At 53.7% G+C, this 18,290-nt stretch overlaps 1 protein-coding gene across 1 annotated transcript in view; it reads right to left on the bottom strand.

Moving 5' to 3' along the window:
* The window catches only part of KLF13 (KLF transcription factor 13), a 51,224-nt gene extending 46,235 nt beyond the window's left edge, over nt 1-4,989 (bottom strand). Inside the window, exon 1 of the mRNA XM_024232945.3 lies at nt 4,029-4,989. Coding sequence (XP_024088713.1) covers nt 4,029-4,605 — 577 coding nt within the window. The 5' untranslated portion in view covers nt 4,606-4,989. The remainder of the gene's footprint in view (nt 1-4,028) is intronic.
* Nucleotides 4,990-18,290: the final 13,301 nt, after the last annotated feature.

Raw genomic sequence — 18,290 nt, 5'->3', positions numbered from 1 at the left:
ATCTAGAAGGTCTGTAAAGAAAAACACCAATGTGGGGTAACAGTGGTTTGGTGGCGGTGCAGGCTGGCACCTCCCATGCTGCATACACTTCTGCATTGTTTGAGGAGTTTCACAACTAGGGCCACTGGCAGCCTGGGACTGCGAGGGTGTGAGGAGGAGGGATGGACGTGCTGAGCCACTGGCCTGTGTGTGTCTCTGAACAAAGCACGGGCCACCAACAAGCCTGGCTTTGCCCTGGGTAAAGGAGATCCCACCCAGATGTCCTCTGCTCTGCTTTCCGAGGCAGCAGCATCAGGGAGGACCTGCAGGGTGCCCAGGGGGCGGTGTGCTTGGAAACAAGTCTCTTAAGTCAGAATGTGCCCTGGGGGAGGGGTCGCAATAATCTGTCAGGATCAAATCCTTGCTTCGTGGGTAAAGATAAATTTCAGGTGAACCCCACCCAAATTATCACAGGAAATGGCTGACAGAATGTGATCTTACTCTACTTCCCTCCTCCACCCCAAACAGGGCCAGGTGACCACAAACATGCCTCGGGTTCTGCAGGAGGGAAGGCTGGGCACGCCACTCTGCCCACCTTTCCATGGGACCCCCAGAACCCAGAGCGGACCCAGCATGCAGAGAGATGTTTTGGCTCCAGCGCTGGAAGGAAAACAGGGCACAGAGCAGTTTTGAAAACAATTCTCTGTGGGAACAAATAGGTAGAAATGTATTCACGGTCTCTCCGCCAAGACCGACCAAGTGGCCATTCTGCTGGGGGCCTGCCAAGTCTCCCCATTCAGGACAACACGCAGGACTCTCCAGAGGCAGGATGTGGGCAACCAGTCTGCCCTCAAGAGGGCCCCAGCCTGACCTATAGAAGGTGAGTCCTTGAATTTCTGCATCAAAGCACCTCAGGCTCCAAGAAAATCTGCTCCTGGTCTTGCTGCTCCCCTAAGCCCCTCTTAGCAAACTTTCCAGGTCTGGACTGGGAAGTTCTAATTGGCCAAATAATAAAGTAGCACGAGCTGCAAAGATGCTTTTCCTGGTTTTGTGTTATTATGCACTGTTATAACATCAACAATTACCTAAATGTGACAGAGACCAATGTGTCCACAGGATAACTCCTGGGAGAGTGGAAGTGGGAGACCACACTGCTACACAGCTAACCAGGACAGAAAGCTCTTAGCATGCAGCTGTTCAGAGAGTAGGGGTGGAAAATCAGAGCAGAGCCACGGCCAAGGGACCACAAGTGCCTCCAGAGTCAAGGCTGACCCTTGCACTTCCCAAAGGGTCTTCACATACTTGACCTCATTTCCCTGAAGACTTTGCAGGTGGTCAGGGCAGACATCACCAAGTGGCAGGGAGATCTGGGAACCGGTCCCTGGTCACATAGAGGAACAGCACAGAGCAGCTGGCCACCTTCCTGGTTTTGACATTCACCCTCTGCCATGAAATTACTGTGGATCCTGGAAATGCGGGAAGTGGGGCGGGGGCACCTTCCTGCGCCTAGTGGAGTACGGGGCCCGGCATGACCTCAGTCACTGACTGCAGAGACCCCACAATGCTGCTAGAGGCCCACAAACCACGGACACCTCAGAGCCCACGGCTGCAGCAAAGCCATCACCTTGTGGCCTGCCTTCTCAGTCATCCCTGAGGCCTGTCTGGGTTTCTCCCTCCTGCAAGATGCTCTTTTCTCCCCCCACAGCAAGCTCCTCTTCTCCCTTGAGAACACCAGTTACTTATGCTCTGCACACCCGGGCAGGGGCTGGAAATGGGCTTCCCAGGGGTGCCCTCCACCAGATGCTGAACCAGACTCCCTCCAGAGGCAGGTTTCTGGGCAGTTCAACTCTCATAATGGGTCACCTGGGGTACCGGTAACATGCACTCCCAGCTGCAGGCTGGAACTGTGTGTACTAGGTCGGCATCAGGGGCCTGGAAATCTGCATTCTTCCCAACTCCCCGCCACCCCGCTGCCGGAGCCCTGTGCACTTCCGACTTGGAGGCCGGCTTCCACCCTGGAGGTAGGACTTCTGATGTCTGCACATCTGAAGGGTGGAATAGTTTCTCTGCTTCAAGAATGGGCACTGTAGCACACTACAGACACTCAAAGGGTTGGTCCCATTCTCTTTTGCCTGCCTTCGGTTTCCAGGCGCTCCGAGGAAACTGGCCCCACCTACAGCGGGAGGCCCGGGTCTCCAGCGCCCCTGCGCCAATATTCTAGTCAAGGGGCTCGCGCGGGGCCAGAGCCTGAAGCGAGAGGTGACCCCACCAGGAAGACATCCCAGGACTGACGCCCTGACGAGCCGGCCCCGCCCACGACGGCGAGCCCCTCCCCTCGGCCACCCCCACTCCTCAATTCCCCACTACCGGTGCTGCTGAGAGGCAGGCCACCCTGACAAGAACCGTAAAAAAATTTCCCAAACATTAAGTATCCCGCCCAGCACGGGCATCATCCCCCAAAGCGGATCTCAACCCCAGCCACGCCCCAATCGCTGCCCCACCCCCGCGATACTCAGGGTCCACCTGGAGCCGAGCTGAGCCTAGGCTGGCCCCTCCCCCAGGGCCACACCCACCCTGCAGCCGCGTCCCGAGCTGAACTCCAAGCCCACACTGACTCCCACCCCCAACCTGAGCCCCCACACCCTTAACTGACCCCAAATGCCTAGAAATGGCCTCGCTCTCACCCTCTACCCCATCACCTGCCACGTGGTTTGGGGCGGCCACAACAGCCTCCCAGGGGAAAGTTAGTCGGAGATCCGAAAGCCTCACCTGCAGACCTTGGGCCCTTTCACTTCCAAATGTACCGGAAAAAAAAGGGCCTTCAGCTCTAGGGTACCCAAGGCTGCAGCTTCTTTTTATGCCTTTTAATCACTATGTGAACTATTTTACAAATCAGCGACCACCACCCTTGGTCACAAGGTAACAGTATTCAGCACACGGGTTTTGAGCTTGCCCCCAAGGTAGAAGAGGTGAGGGTCACAGAAGAACTCACGTGAGCTCGGAGGAAGCATACAATTCTTTACACCAAAATGGGGAAGGATTGCCGTCCATTAAAATATTTTCATCTTTGTGTTAAAAACGAAACAAAAAAGGGGGAAAGGAACCGCCACAGATGAATCAACTACAAAGTATCGGGCCGCGCGTGGGAACTGCTGCCGCTGGGGTGGCGGGGGCGGGCGGTGATCCCCAGGCTGGAGGCTCAGCGCCCGCCCTGGCGCAGGTGCCGCCCGCCCCGCACCGGCCCAGGGCAGGTGAGAGGTGGGCAGGCGAGAGGGCAGCACGGAGGATGGGCAGCGGCCAGGGCATTCCTTTCCGGAGAGAGCCTCGAGGACGAGGAGCTCTAGGGCCGGGCGCGCCCCCGCCGGGCCGGATGGGCGGGGGCTCCCACAAAGAGCCGCAGGCGGGGAGCGGGAGCCAGGACCGCCCCCCGCATCGCCCAGCGCCACCGCTGACTTTGGTTACGACAAATTAAACCTTAGAGCGCTGGAAAAATTACAGGAAGAAGAGAGCGAAGAAAGTGCCGAGTGGCGAAGGAAGCCTTGTCCCTGCGTGAACTTCGCCCGCCGCGCACCGGGGCCGGCCCCTCCCCTCCTGAGCGCGCGCCCGGGCAGCGGGGGAGGAGACGAGGAGGGACCCCGGAGAGCGTCCCCTGCCCCCGCTCCGGGCGCCCCTTCGTGACGAGTGCCGCCTGCGGTCCACACCCAGGCCGCCCGCACCTGCCCGCGCCGCCTCCCGGCCGGGTGGGATCCCCGCCCCCAGCCCAGATGACTACATCCGCCCCCGCGGCCCCACCCGAGCGCGCCCGAGGAGGGGGCGTGCCCGGCGGGGGCGCGGTCGCCTGGCGGGCGCCGGCTCCGAGAGCCAGGACCCGCCTCGCGCGACGCGCTGGGCCAGCCGCGGGTCGGAGCGGCAGGAGAAGGGGCGAGGCCCCGGGCATCCCGGCCCGCCCGGCCCCCACCTCGCGCCCCGCCGGCGGCTCCGGGGGCGTGGTCGGGCAGCTCGCGCCTACCCCGTCCGCGCGATCTGGGCGCCCGCGCCGCCCCACTGACCTGTGTGAGTTCTCAGGTGCGCCTTGAGGTGCGAGGATTTCCCGTAAACTTTCTCGCAGCCCGCGTAGTGGCATTTGTGCTTCCTCTGCGGGGACTCGAGGTCGGCGCGACTTCGGCCCCGCCGGCCCCTTTGTCTGAGGCCGGGCTCGCCGCTCCCCGCGGGCCCCTGCTCCCGCTCGGGCTCCAGCCCCGCCTCGGGCTCCGGCTCGCTCCACGCCGGGCTGGGGGGCGCGGCCGCCGCGCCTTCGGCGCCGGGGGAGGCGGGTTCGGGGGCGGGCGGCGGCAGGCGGCAGGGGGTCCTCGCCTTCCGGGCCGCGGCGCCCTCCCTGCGCTCCGCCGGGGCGGGCGCCGGCGCTTGCTGGTTGAGGTCCGCTAGGATCCGCGCCACCACGAAGAGCGAGGCGCTGTCCTTACCGTCGCGGCGCTCCTCGACGCGGGGCAGCGTGGGGGTGGCGGCCACGGCCGCGCCCTCGGGCCGGGACTCCGGCCCCTCCCGCGGCCCGTGCACGACCGCGCGGCTCGACATGGACACGAGGCACTCGGCGGCGAAGTGGTCTACATAGGCGGCGGCTGCCATGCTGCGGGCTGGGGCCGGCGGCGGTGCTCTTGCTGCGAGGCGTCAGCCGCGCATCCGCACCCACGGCCTCGGGAGAGCGGGCGGGGGGCGGGGGCGCGGCGCGCCCTCTCCTCGGGCTGGGCTGGGCTGGGCTGGGCTGGGCGCGCAGCCGCCTGTGCCGTCACCCGCGCGGCTCCGCGTCTGCGAGGCGCCGGCCCGGCCGGGCACCGAAGAGTGAGCGCATGGGGGGCGCGGGAGACTGGGGTCCCCGCGCGGCGTCAGGAGCGGCCGGTTCTAAGGATGCCGAGCGGCAACGTTAGGGACCACCGCGCCAAGTCGCGGCCGCAGCTTCGCCGCGCATTGTGGCAGGCGGGACAGCTGCCGTGCGCGCCGCGGCTCGGTGTGGGCGGCCCGGCCCCGGGGGTGGGCGGGGCCGGGGCCACATCTGGACCCGACGTCAGCCCCCAGCCACATCCTGGCGGCGCAGGTTACAGGCGGCGACGGCTGCGGGGAGCTGCGCGCGCGGAGGGGGCGGGGAGCCCAGAGCGCGCACCGGCGGAACGGAGCGGTCGCGTGCCCGCGCCTGGGGAAGGGGGCGTGACCGAGGGCCGGGACAGACGCCATTGGTCCGTGAGCGCACGGCCAGGCCAATCCGGGCCGTTAGAGGGGCGTGCCCGGTCCCGGGCCTTGCGCGCGCCAGTGGGCGTGTCCCCTGGGCCGGTGAGAGGAGGGGTGGAAACTGGAGCGGGGCGCGCTGACGCATGACGTCCGGGGGCGGCGAGCCGGCTAGTTGCGGCGCGGAGCGGCTGCCCGTACCCCCCGCGGCGGGGACACAGCGGGCACTTCTCTGCCGGAGCTTTTGTGTGGTGACAGCCTTGGCCCCCGGCATGGAGGGGAGCGGTTTCTGGCAGGCGCCATTTGTTCCTCCCGCGATGGGCGCCGGCGGGGAGGCGTGTCTGCCCGGCCAGGCGCGGGGCTGCCTAGGGGCGGAACGCACTCGCGCCGCGCCCTCCGCCGCCGGCTTGCCGGGTGGCCGCGCCTAGAGCCTCAGGCCGCTCTCCCTCCCCACGCCCCTGCCTTGCAAAGCTCCGGGAGTCCGGGCGGGGCAGCTCCCGCGGGAGGGACAGACTCGGGCTCGTTCCTGGCGTCCGGGGTCCGGGGTGCGGCCGCGCTGCCCTTGAACTCGGGTCAGCCCGAGCAGGAGTGGCCTAGGCTGGCGGTGAGCCTGGCAGCCCGGGTGGCGCGCCCACCGCGGCCTGTGCCTCCAGAAGCGAACTACGTGCCAGGGCGGCCGGCGCCGCTGCTGAGGGAACGCGGGGCCCCTTCCTCCCCCTCCCGCCGCAGGCCCGCTGCCAACTCTTCTAGGCTGCCCCTCTCCCACCGCGGTGGGGGGGCTTCAAACGCCACCAGCTGCGAGGACCCCGCCCACCGCGCCCCACCCGCCCGCTGTCTGGGCCTCCCGGAGGAAATCCTCGGCTGCGCCCAGCTCGCGCCTCCCAGCCCGGGCCGGGCCAACTTGCCCTTGACTCTCACCGTTAACCCCTACCCCAGCCCGCGGCCCCAGCCATTTTCCAGGCCTGGGCCGTCCTCGGAGACGCCGGTGAATAACTTTCCACCGCCGCGGAACCGGGCTCAGCAAACCCCCTACTGCCTCGCTCCGGTGCATTGTGCTTAATGGACGTTCGAGGGAGTCAGCCACCCTTGCTGTGTTCTGAGAGGAGCCTGAAGAATGAAGGAGCCCGGACATTCACCCTCAGTGGACCCTGGCAGTGGGAGGGGGGTGTCATTCTTCTCTCAGAATTAAGGTTAATAGCCGAGTTCAAGTTCTCGCCAAATTAATTTGGGGTTGGAGCTCAGTAAGACTGGTTTTCAGGTAACCGACGGGGGACCGAAACAGCCATTCTGGGTTGCGCAAACTGCATGGATGTTTGAGTATCCTCGGTATCTGTAACTAAAACCCTGAAATGCGGTCTCGCTGATTGAGTTGCTACCCTCTGGGAAGACTAAAGGTGCTGGACTGGGTCTGGTCCCTCTAGGAAGGTCTGTGCTTGGTAGAAAGTAATCATGTTTCTTCCAGGCAGATTGTGTTGATGGCATTTAATAAGAGACGTGTGTCCTGACCAAGTAATGATTCGGAATGTTCCTCCATTCCCACCACATGTCACAATCAGTCACTTCTTAAGGAAGGAGTGGTCCTACACCAGCTTATCAGCCACCCATACCCTCCTGGCCCCTTTCCAGCCAGCAGAATTCTCCCCAATCTTCAAGGTGCCACGTCTCCCCACTGAGTCACCCCAGCCGGCATACACAGTGGTAGGCCGCCTAGAGTCTGCACTATTCTAGTATTAGGCTACTACAGCCATGAACAAAACAGGCCTGCCTTGGGTGACGGGATGCCCTACGTGGTCAAGGGTCCTTTGCACTGATGCACCGCCTCCAAGAGTTTTCCAAGAATGTGGGTCCCAAAGAATTTTGACTGTGCCCTGTGGCATTCTGGATAGAAAACTGAGCCCCTTGGCTGGTTTCTCAAAAATCCACTCATCAAGCATTTGATGATTGTCGTGGTGTTCACTGACTTTATCCCACACCTACATGGAAGGGTCTTCCGGACAGACACAGCTCTTCCCCAAAGAAAATCTCTTAGCTAAGAGTCAATGTTTTCTTTTCTAAATAAGATTTTGACAGACATGGCGTATGTATATGTGAGGGCTGGGTCGTCTCGTTTCAAATGGAAGCAACAGAAAAGCAGAGCAGGTGTGTCTGGGGAGTATAGAGACTAAAGGCTGAAACGGTGGTTGAGTTTCTGGGTAAAGTTGGATGGTTAGTATGTATTGACTTTAACTTCCTTCTGGAGCATTTGTTAGAAGGCAGAAATCCACAAAGACAGGGAGAACAAGAGAGGAAGTAACAGTAACACAGTTCTTGAAGCTAAAATACTTAGCAGATCCAAGAAAATGAAACCCTGAGATAGTAGCTAGGAAGGAAAGCTAAGAACATACTCCATGGAATCCCCCAGAAGGTTCACTAATGGGTGGTACTACGTACCTCTGAATGTGAGAGTAAACGGGGGTGAAAATAAGATTGGCAGAATGTCTGCTTGAAGAGCACTCAGATGCCCATATCTGCACCCCAATTTCATGCAGCCTGACAACTGCCCCTTCCTTGTTCTGACGAAAGGCTGGATATTTATGACCTGAAAAAACTAAAAGGCAGCGTCTTGGGTGGGTGGACACCAGGCACAATTAAGGACAGAGGTACGGTAATAGGATCAGGGGATTAAATGCGTACATGGATACTGGATGCCGAGACCCACAAGCCCCTTTCTGGGATTTCAGAATGCAAGCAGCCAGGAGACTAGAAGGGTCTTTCCTGGGGTAGCCAACCATGCCAAGGGGAAACACCCAGACATTCTAACATTTGTGGCTGCCCAACTAAACAGCCAGCTCACCGTATAGGGAAGGCCACAGTTAACACTGCCACTCATGTGTACAGAAGTTCTCATCAGTCTCTCAGTCCCTCCCAGGCAAAGTACAAGCAGGCAGCCAGAGCTGACCGGCATCTCAGGAAACCGTGTGTCATGAAATACAAAGCTACAATAGAGTTTTAAAAAAGCAAGTTGGAAGAAACAGACTATGCAGAAAGAAGTAAACATCAACAAGACCATCAATAATTTCATTAAATTTTAAAAGACATACAACCTGTGAAGGGAGAACATATATAAAGAAACATTCAGGGGAAAAACAAAAAGTGTTCTTGAGATGTTTACAAGGTAGCAGAAATGTAAAAGTAAAAAACCTCCTTGAAAGTAGAACCAAGGGCTAATATCCAGAATCTACAATGAACTCCAACAAATTTACAAGAAAAAGACAAACAACCCCATCAAAAAGTGGGCGAAGGACATGAACAGACACTTCTCAAAAGAAGACATTTATGCAGCCAAAAAACACATGAAAAAATGCTCACCATCACTGGCTATCAGAGAAATGCAAATCAAAACCACAATGAGATACCATCTCACACCAGTTAGAATGGCAATCATTAAAAAGTCAGGAAACAACAGGTGCTGGAGAGGATGTGGAGAAATAGGAACACTTTTACACTGTTGGTGGGACTGTAAACTAGTTCAACCCTTGTGGAAGTCAGCGTGGCGATTCCTCAGGGATCTAGAACTAGAAATACCATTTGACCCAGCCATCCCATTACTGGGTATATACCCAAAGGACTATAAATCATGCTGCTATAAAGACACATGCACACGTATGTTTATTGCCGCATTATTCACAATAGCAAAGACTTGGAACCAACCCAAATGTCCAACAATGATAGACTGGATTAAGAAAATGTGGCACATATACACCATGGAATACTATGCAGCCATAAAAAATGATGAGTTCATGTCCTTTGTAGGGACATGGATGAAATTGGAAATCATCATTCTCAGTAAACTATCGCAAGAACAAAAAACCAAACACTGCATATTCTCACTCATAGGTGGGAATTGAACGATGAGAACACATGGACACAGGAAGGGGAACATCACACTTCGGGGACTGTTGTGGGGTGGGGGGAGGGGGGAGGGATAGCATTGGGAGATATACCTAATGCTAGATGACGAGTTGGTGGGTGCAGCGCACCAGCATGGCACATGTATACATATGTAACTTACCTGCACATTGCGCACATGTACCATAAAACCTAAAGTATAATAATAATAATAATAATAAAAGAAAAAAATAAAAAAAAAAAAAGAAAGTAGAACCAATTTTTTTTTTAAAAAAATGGAAAATAGAGAAAAGCTAAATTAGTGGGTGGACCAACCAAAAAAATTATTGATCAATGAATAGGGACCCCAACAGGTGATCAGAGAAAACACAAGAGAGAAAATCGTCAATTAATTATTAATCCAAGAGAGGTGTTCACGACATATGCTGAAAGGGAGAGAACCCAACACAGTGGGAAAGAATAGCTCTACGCCAAGGCATATTCATTGGTGAGTTTCAGAATGCAGGGGACAAAAGTGTCCTAACATTAAAACAGGTCACATACGGATAGTCGGGTCAGAATAACCGTGGGCCTCTCCACAACAACCAGTTGAAGTTAGAAGGAAGGGAACAAAGCCATGGGAAATAAATGTAAAGAAAATTATTTTCCAGCCTTCACCCAGCCAAACTATAAACCAAGTATTTTTCAGATGCATGAGGTTTCAAAAAATTTATCTCCCATGCATCCTTTCTCATACTAGGAAGCCACGGGAGATTATACTTCATCAAAACAAAGATGTAAACCAAGAAAGCAGGAGACATGTGATCCAGAAAGCAGGGGAGTCACTGCAGGATGGAAGGGAAAGGAAGTCCCAGGTGATAGCTGCCCAGCCAGGTGCAGAGGGTCAGCAGCCCAGGCTGGAGCAGATCGGCAGGTCCAGGAACACGTCTTCAAGAGATAGGATGAACAGAGTCCCTGTACCAGTCAGGAGAGGCTGGGCCACACGGCAAAGCTCAAAGGTTTATTTCTGGCCATGCTGCGTGTACATAGGGAGGCACCTGGGGACAACAGGTTGATGGAGCAGCCTCTGTCTAGAATGTGCTGGTTGCCGCACAGAAGACAAGGGATAGCATGGACCCAAGGGTGTTAGCTGTCCCTTCTTTCCTACACACGAAATACATTTTACCCCTCCCTGGGTGGGCCTGACCCATCTTACATGCCTTTTTAGTCTGGGTCTAGAGGTCAGAGACAAGATAACAGGAATTTGAGGTGAGGGACATTCTATGGCAGCCAGCTCAAAGCCCAGGACCCCCGTGGGAGGAACAGTGGCTTCTTCATGTGGCTCATGTGGTTCCTCTTGGTTTAGAGACCTACGGCCTAAAGATGAATTGTCTGGGCCCCCGCTGCTCATATGGACACCCAATGCTGAAAGTGCAAAGAGACAGAATAACACAACAAACAGCCTAATTCAGAAAAGGGAGGAGGGGGAGACACACAGTAGACAGAATCCATAGCAATCCTGAAACCCTGCTGGGCAGATACTCCCCTCTGCCCTAAAGTGAGACTAGTCCTTGAATAGCCTCAAATCTGCTCTCTCTGGAGTTTGGGGATGGGGCAGCCAGGGCTCTACTCCACCCTCGGGAAGTTTGTCCTTTTGCAATTTATATCTCACAGTTCTGGAGGCCGGATATTGTATTCCAGCCACATATTGTATTAATCCTAGTTTTGGGCACTGCTAGTTTCTCAAAAATGTAGTTAACATCTTACCTAGTCTGTTTGCTTCCACTTGGTTTCATTGTTACTCTCTACTCACAGTACTTTTCGGGACATGTCTTTCAACTTGATTGCGGATCCTCTGAGCCTCTCAGTCTTTGATGGTAGAGTAACACCCTTAGTCTCTTTTCCCTGAACCTTTTAAGTTATCCAAGGTGACAATTTACTAAATATTATGCCATTCAATACATGGATGGCCATGCTTCGAGCCTTCAGAATCCATTTTCCCACTGCCTGCTTGATCAGCCACATATCTTGTTTTCTGTTGCAGCAGTGCCCCATTCCTCGTTACTATTCTCTGGATCAGTCAGGATCAGCTAAGTTATGCTACAGTAACAAATAGTTCCTGAAGCTCAGTGGCTTAAAATAACAAAAGCCTAATTCTCAGTACGTTGAGGGTTGGATGGGGACGTTGCTCTCTGTCATTATCATCCTCACCTCAGCACTCAGATCAACAAAGCAGCCACTCTCTGACAGTCACCATGGCAGAGGAAAAAGGGACTTTCTGTAAGGTCTTGGATTGGCCCAGAAGTGACACACATCATTTCTGCTCATAACTGGTCACATGGACCGTCTGCTAAAGACTGCATGTTTGTGTTTCTCCAGGATTCGTATGTTGAAATCCTAATCCCAATATAATGATATTTGGAGGAGAGATCTTTGAGAGGTAATTAGGTCATGAGAGTGGAGCCCTCATAGTGGAATGAATGTCCTTAGAAAAGAGACCTCAGGCAGGGCGCAGTGGCTCTTGCCTGTAATCCCAGCACTTTGGGATGCCGAGGCAGGTGGATCAGTTGAGGTCAGCAGTTCAAGACCAGCTTGGCCAACATGGTGAAACCCCGTCTCTACTAAAAAAAATACAAAAATTAGCCAGACATGGTGGTGCACACCTATAATCCCAGCTACTTGAGAGGCTGAGGCAGGAGAATCGCTTGAACCCAGGAGGCAGAGGTTGCAGTTAGCTGAGATCGTTCCACTGCACTCCAGCTTAGGTGAGCAAGACTGTCGCAAAAAAGAAAAAAAAAAAAAGAAAGAAAAGAGACCCCAGAGTATTCCCAGAGTACTCCCTGGCCCCTTCCACCATGTGAGGTTATAGTAAGGAGATGGCCTTCTATGAACCAGAAAGTAGGGCTTTACCTGACACCAGATCTGCCAGCTCCTTAATCTTGGACTTTCTGGCCTCCGGAACTGTGAGATACAAATTTTTGTTGTTCGTAAGCCTCCCAGTTTCTGGTGATTATGTAATAGCAGCCTGAACAGACTAAGACACCATCCTGTCCACAGGGAGCCAGGAGTAGACCCGTGATGTCCCCAAAAGGCAAGGAACTGAGCTATTCAGGGACACATTAAGAGTTTCTCCAATACCCAGTCTAACTTGAGAAGAGTGAGAAAACTGGTGAGGGTTTGGGATTGAAATAATGAGTAGACAGAAAACTAAATGAAGAGAAAAGACAATAAAGAGCTCCAAAGAAAACAAAAGGAAAGTCCGTTATAGTTGACTACTTGGCACAGTTGCAAATAGTGTTTTCATAATGGTAATAATGAATACTGAACACTGATCTTATAAGCTTTTCTGCATGGATCTGGTAGGGGAATTGGGCACTCAGGTGTACACATGGCACAGGTGTGGGAGGGAAGTCCCTATCTACATAATGGGAAGTCAATAGACACGGCTCCAAACTGAAAAACAGAGAAGCAGCGATGCAATTGTGCTGTGGTTGGCAGAATTCTAAGATGGCCCCAGCATCCTGCCTGTGGTCTGTACTCACCTTTCTCCCAATTAGTCAAACACTCAGTGTTTCTGTGAAGGGGTTTTGCAGATGTGATCAAGGTCCCAAATCAGTTGACTGGAAGATAGGAAGACGGTATCTGGGTGGGCCTGTACTAATCCCGTGAGCCCTTTCAATCTGGGTCAAAGGTCAGAGACAGTGAGCTCAGAGAGAGTAGAAGCAAGACAGAGATTTGAAGTGAGGAAGAGTCTGTATTGCTGGCTTTAAAGACAAAGGGGCCACATGGCAAGGAACTCCGGCAGCCTCTGGTAGTTCACAGTGGCCCCCGGATGGCAGTCAACTGAAATGGAGACCTCAGCCCTGTAACCACAAAGAAGACTCTTACCACGTGGAGCTTGCACAAGGACCCAAGCTGCAGAGGACACAGCCTGGGTAATACCTTGATTTTAGCTTCTTGAGACCCTGAGCAGAAACCCAGCTGTACCTTGCCCAGGCTTCTGATCACAGAACCTCGAGATGCTAAACCGGTGCTGTCTCCAGCCGCTAAGCTTGTGCTGTTTTGTTATGCAGCAGTGGAAAACGAATACACATGCTGTTTGAGTCGTGGAAATAATTAGGTAAAAGAGGAAAAAGAGATAATTTCTAGGGATGGAAAGGGGAGGAAAGGAGGGAAGGACTGCTGTGTTTGCTAACAAACCTTGTAGAACGACTTGACTCTTCAAGTGATGTGCATGGTTAACTTAGATGTAAGGAAAAACAAAAATCAAAAGATGGGGTCAGAGACTACTAGCTGCCCAGTGAAATCTCTCCTCTCTTTCCACAGTTGTGACTCAGTTCACTTCCCAAACACCTTTTTGTTTGTTTGTTTTTTGACAGAGCCTCTCTCTGTTGCTCAGGCTGGAGTATAGTGGCACAATCTGCTCACTGCAGCCTCTGCCTCCTGGGTTCAAGCGATTCTCCTGCCTCAGTTTTCTGAGTAGCTAGGATTACAGGTGCATGCCACCATGCCCGGCTAATGTTTGTATTTTTAGTAGAGACGGGGTTTCACCATGTTAGCCAGGTAATCCGCCTGCCTCGGCCTCCCAAAGTGCTGGGATTACCAGCGTGAGCCACAGCACCCGGCCTTCCTAGACACCTTGGTAGTTAGTTGTGACCAGGTGACTAATTCTCAACATGGGAGTATGAGTGGAGGGGCTGCCTGTCACCTCTGCGCTGGGGCTTTTAAGAGAGCAGGTCTCCATGCTGCAGCTTCCCTTCCCTGTCTGCCATTTGCATGCTTATGGTGACAAAGCTCTAGGGGATGATGGAGCCACCAAATAGAACGAGCCTGGGACGCAAAAGTCTTTTGGCCAAGAACATGCTCCCAAACCATCACTGTGTTTGAGTCACAATATACATTGGGGTCCACCTGTTACTGGGACTTAGCCTACCGTAATCAATGTGGAAAATGGGACAGGGAAGAAAAACAACAGGTGCCAGGTAGAGTGGGGCTGGACTTTTTTCTGGAGTGTGGCTCTCTAGGCTTCCTGGTGACAGCCAGGCTGTGAGATGCCCACTCTGGGCACTGTCCTCCCTTCCTCCCAGGGCAGCCATTGCCTGCAAGCCCTGCTTCTGCTCACAGAGCCCAGCCTGGAGCTGAGGGTGGTTTGGTTTATCCAGGATGTCTCATAGCGTCAGCGCTCAGTGCCCCCCAACTCAGAGGGCAGGCAATGTCCTCCTTAGCCCAGGAGTCATGTGTAAGCGCTCAGGCCCCCCACACACTCTCCTATCTGCTTTTGACCTATCTCCTAACGTACTCATAATGTCACCAAGGAATCCTTCCATCCAAGGAGGGCTTTGACCCCAAAGTTTTTGCAACCCTCAAGCCTGACCATTTCAGAATGGGGTTGTTGGATGAGGAACTTCTGAGAAAAAGCTCATCTCAGTCACTGATGGTTTGGTGTTGTACAAAGAACAAGCCATTTTCTGTCGTGTGACATGGGGTTGGAGTAGAAAATTCTGTTTTCATGCCCTGTCTCCCGTTAGTCCAGAGTGCAAAATAATTGATCAAGTTCTAAAGGACAAAAGCCAACTTCACATCTGGTGCACATTTACACGGGGAAAGATTAAAACCAGCAATGCTTCTGAATCCGAGCCATCGAAACACTGGAGAGGTATATACAGTGTCTGCAACAAATGTACAAGGGAAGCATGTTAAAATGACGGACGATCCCTTCTAGGCTTGCCAGAGCAGATGGCTTCCGCTCCTAAACATGAAAACTGACATGGGACCCCTGCCCTCCGTCGTGATCCGGGAAGATCTCCAGCCTTGATGACAATTATGCATTCTACGTGTCCCCTCCCACTCTCACTCCTTGGTTATCTGCCATTCGTAACTGGTGATCCTCTCCCCAGTTAGGTCTCAGGGTCAAATGCTGCATTTTATCCCATTGACTCTGAGATTCCTGCCCAGCCTCTGATCAATGGCAATAAACCCCCACCCATCAGCGCCCACCAGGCACATTGACACACACAGGAACTCTACACAGAAGGTGCCATTCATTCCCATGTCCAGGTGAGAAAACTGAACCTCCATCAGGCCAAGAGACTCCCAGAGCCACATGTAGCAAGATGCAGAGCCCAGGCTCTTGGCCTAGAGTCCTTTCACCTCACACTGGTGCCCCCACTGCCAGCCTACAGGAAGCTAGCCAATTAACGCAGGGACTTACCAAATCAATTCAGGGAGAGCCAGGCTGATTCATTCTGGGCTGTCATGGGAATCCAGTCTAATGAGTGTTCTTATTAATGGGATTGGGAGGATTTATCATGAACAATGTAGGCTATGATTGCCTTGAATTCTGGGCTGTTTGCATCTAGAGCTGAAAGATGGCAAGGATTAGCCGTTCCAATACACATGAAGTGGTTTTCCTTTTTGTTACTGCTAAAGTGAGTACCAGTCAGTAGCATCTAGGCACCATCAAATCACAGGAAGTGGAGCTGGAAATGAACTGCTAGGCCGCTCATGGTCAGGTTGAGCTCAGCAATCAGCACACATGGTCTGTTGTTAACCTGGGGGTGGCAGGCAGTGAATCCTCAATGTATCATGTTCTTCATGTATTCAGTTAGTTTTGTGGGCCCTGGGCTGTCTTTGTAGGACAGTATATTGAAGAGTCAGGAGCTCTTGCCCTGATTTCATAGTTCAACAAACTGATTTAAAATATTTTCAGAATATAGGTCTGAGTAGTTCTTTCTATCTGAGCCTCTTTGAACTGGAGCTTTCTGATTTGGTATGGGGTGTGAACTTGTTTCCTATGTAGAGCAGAGAACTGCACCAAGAGGGATGTTAACATTCCAGGAAGAAAAAAAAGACTGTTTTCCCCTCAATGAAAGAGAAAGGAGAAGTTAAAAATCAGATTTAATCATATTACAGGAAACTTGAGAGCAGCCACAAGGCTGCCATTTCCAACCTGAAGTCACTTCCTGAAAGTCCAGAAATCATTCCCACTGGAAGCCACTGACTGGGACCCATTGAGGGGTCTGCATTGGGTCTCGTGGGTGGATACAAGGTAGATCCTTAAACAGCTCCTCTCCAATGGGGTAAGAATGCCCACGGCTCTCAGCCAGCTCTGGGGTCAGTCACCAGCCATCTCCCCTTGGCACCCAGTGCCTTGGGTGAGCAGCTATTCAGGAAATAGGTGCCCAGTCAATGAGGGAATTCTCCAGCCACATCTGTGGTCTTCTTGAAGTCTCTCCTTAAAGACCTTTATCTGCCCAGGTGTCATTATGAAGCAGTAATCCTGGACTGAGACAGCTCAGCTCAGGAACTGCAGCCTGGATTCCTGGGCCTGCTGACAGTGAGACATCCAGGGGAGCTGCCCATGAATGTAACCACCCCAGCGGTGTGCACACACCTCTACTACAGCGGCTCCACCGCGTGCCCGCAACGCAGAGAGGACCAGCTGGCATGGGGGCTGCCCCTGATCTCAGGGGGACCTTCAGTGCAAGCAAGGAGGGACCAGGGATCCCCTGAGCCTCAGCTCAGCTCACAGCCCTGCTGAGCTGAAGGAACCCCCTGCTTCAAGGCAGAGATTATTCATACAGTGTTGTTGCAGTTTCTTAAAAAATGGCCAGTCCGGGCACGGTGCCTCACATCTGTAATCCCAGCACTATGGGAGGCTGAGGCAGGCAAAATCATTTGAGGTCAGGAGTTTGAGACCAGCCTGGCTAACATGGTGAAACCCCATCTCTACTAAAGGTACCAAAAAAAAAAAAAAAAATTAGCTGAGCATAGTGGTGCACGCCTGTAATCCCAGCTACTCAGGAGGCTGAGGCAGGAGAATTGCTTGAACCTGGGAGATGGAGGTTGCAGTGAGCCAATGTTGCACCACTGCACTCCAGCCTGAGCCACAGAGTGAGACTCTGTCTAGAAAAAAACAAAATGGCCACACATTTATTTGATGCTCCTGCCATCAAGTCTGGGCCACTGGTGACTGCTTTGGCCTAGAAGGGCAGCCTTGTGACTTCCAAGGCTGGGTCGTAAAAGGTGGGGCAGCTTCCTCCTGGCTCCCTGGGCACGGGCACTCACATATACCTCTGCTTGGGGCACTGAGCTTCATGTAAGAAGTCCAACTACTCAATCTGGTGGGTGTTTGGGGATGGGCCAGCTGAGCCTAGCTTTCCCTCCATCCCTGACACAGTGCCAGGCATGTGCATGGGGCAGCAGGTCCTTAGCTTTCCAGCCCTGGGTGTTCCAGCCCTGATCTGTTGGAATCATCCAGCCTTCCAGACCTCCCAGCTGAGGCCTCAAATGGGAGGAGCAGAAACAGATCATCCCTGCTGGGCACTGTCCAAATTCTTGACCCACAGAAGCAATGGTTATTGCTTTAGGCCATTACATTTGGGCTTGTTTGTTACACAGCAACAGTAACTGGAACAAACAACTTGGTTTATAGTTTCTTTTTTTCTTTTTCTTTTTTTTTTTCTTGAGATGGAGTCTCCCTCTGTCACCCAGGCTGGAGTGCAGTGGCATGATCTTGGCTCACTGCAACCTCCGTCTCCTGGGTTCAAGCAATTCTCCTGCCTCAGCCTCCTGAGTAGCTGGGACTACAGACACACGCCACCATACCCACCTAATTTTTTTTTGTATTTTTAGTAGAGACGAGATTTCACCATGTTGGCCAGGCTCGTCTCGATCTCCTGACCTTGTGATCTGCCTGCCTCGGCCTCCCAAAGTGCTGGGCTTATAGGCGTGAGCCACCGCGCCCAGTCTATAGTTTCTATAAACCAAGAAACTATTGGTCTAGTGCTCAATCACAAGAAAAGGATCCCTTTCAACCCTGGGGGGAACAAATGTAGTCAACAGATGGGCTCCAAACTGAAAAACTGAGAAGCAGCGATGCAATCGTGCTGTGGTTGGCAGAATTCTAAGATGGCCCCAGCATCCTGCCTGTGGTCTGTACTCACCTTCTTTCTCCCAGTTAGTCAAACACTCGGTGTTTCTGTGAAGGGGTTTTGCAGACGTGATCAAGGTCCCAAATCAGTTGCGGGGGAACAACCGGTGCTGCTGGCCTTGGGTCTGACGTCTGCACTTGATGGGTGGGCTAAGGCATTTTCAAGGGAATTTGACCTATACCACGTTTGACTTGGGGACTGACTTGAGACTTCCCAGTACTTGCGGCTGCCAGGTGGGTCCTCGCTGGTGAGCTCTCTGCCTCCTCACAGCCAGCTTCCTCTGAAGGGAGG

Source organism: Pongo abelii, chromosome 16, assembly GCF_028885655.2.
Source record: "Pongo abelii isolate AG06213 chromosome 16, NHGRI_mPonAbe1-v2.0_pri, whole genome shotgun sequence".
Classification (NCBI taxonomy): domain Eukaryota; kingdom Metazoa; phylum Chordata; class Mammalia; order Primates; family Hominidae; genus Pongo; species Pongo abelii.
This window is presented reverse-complemented; position numbering and strand designations above follow the sequence as displayed.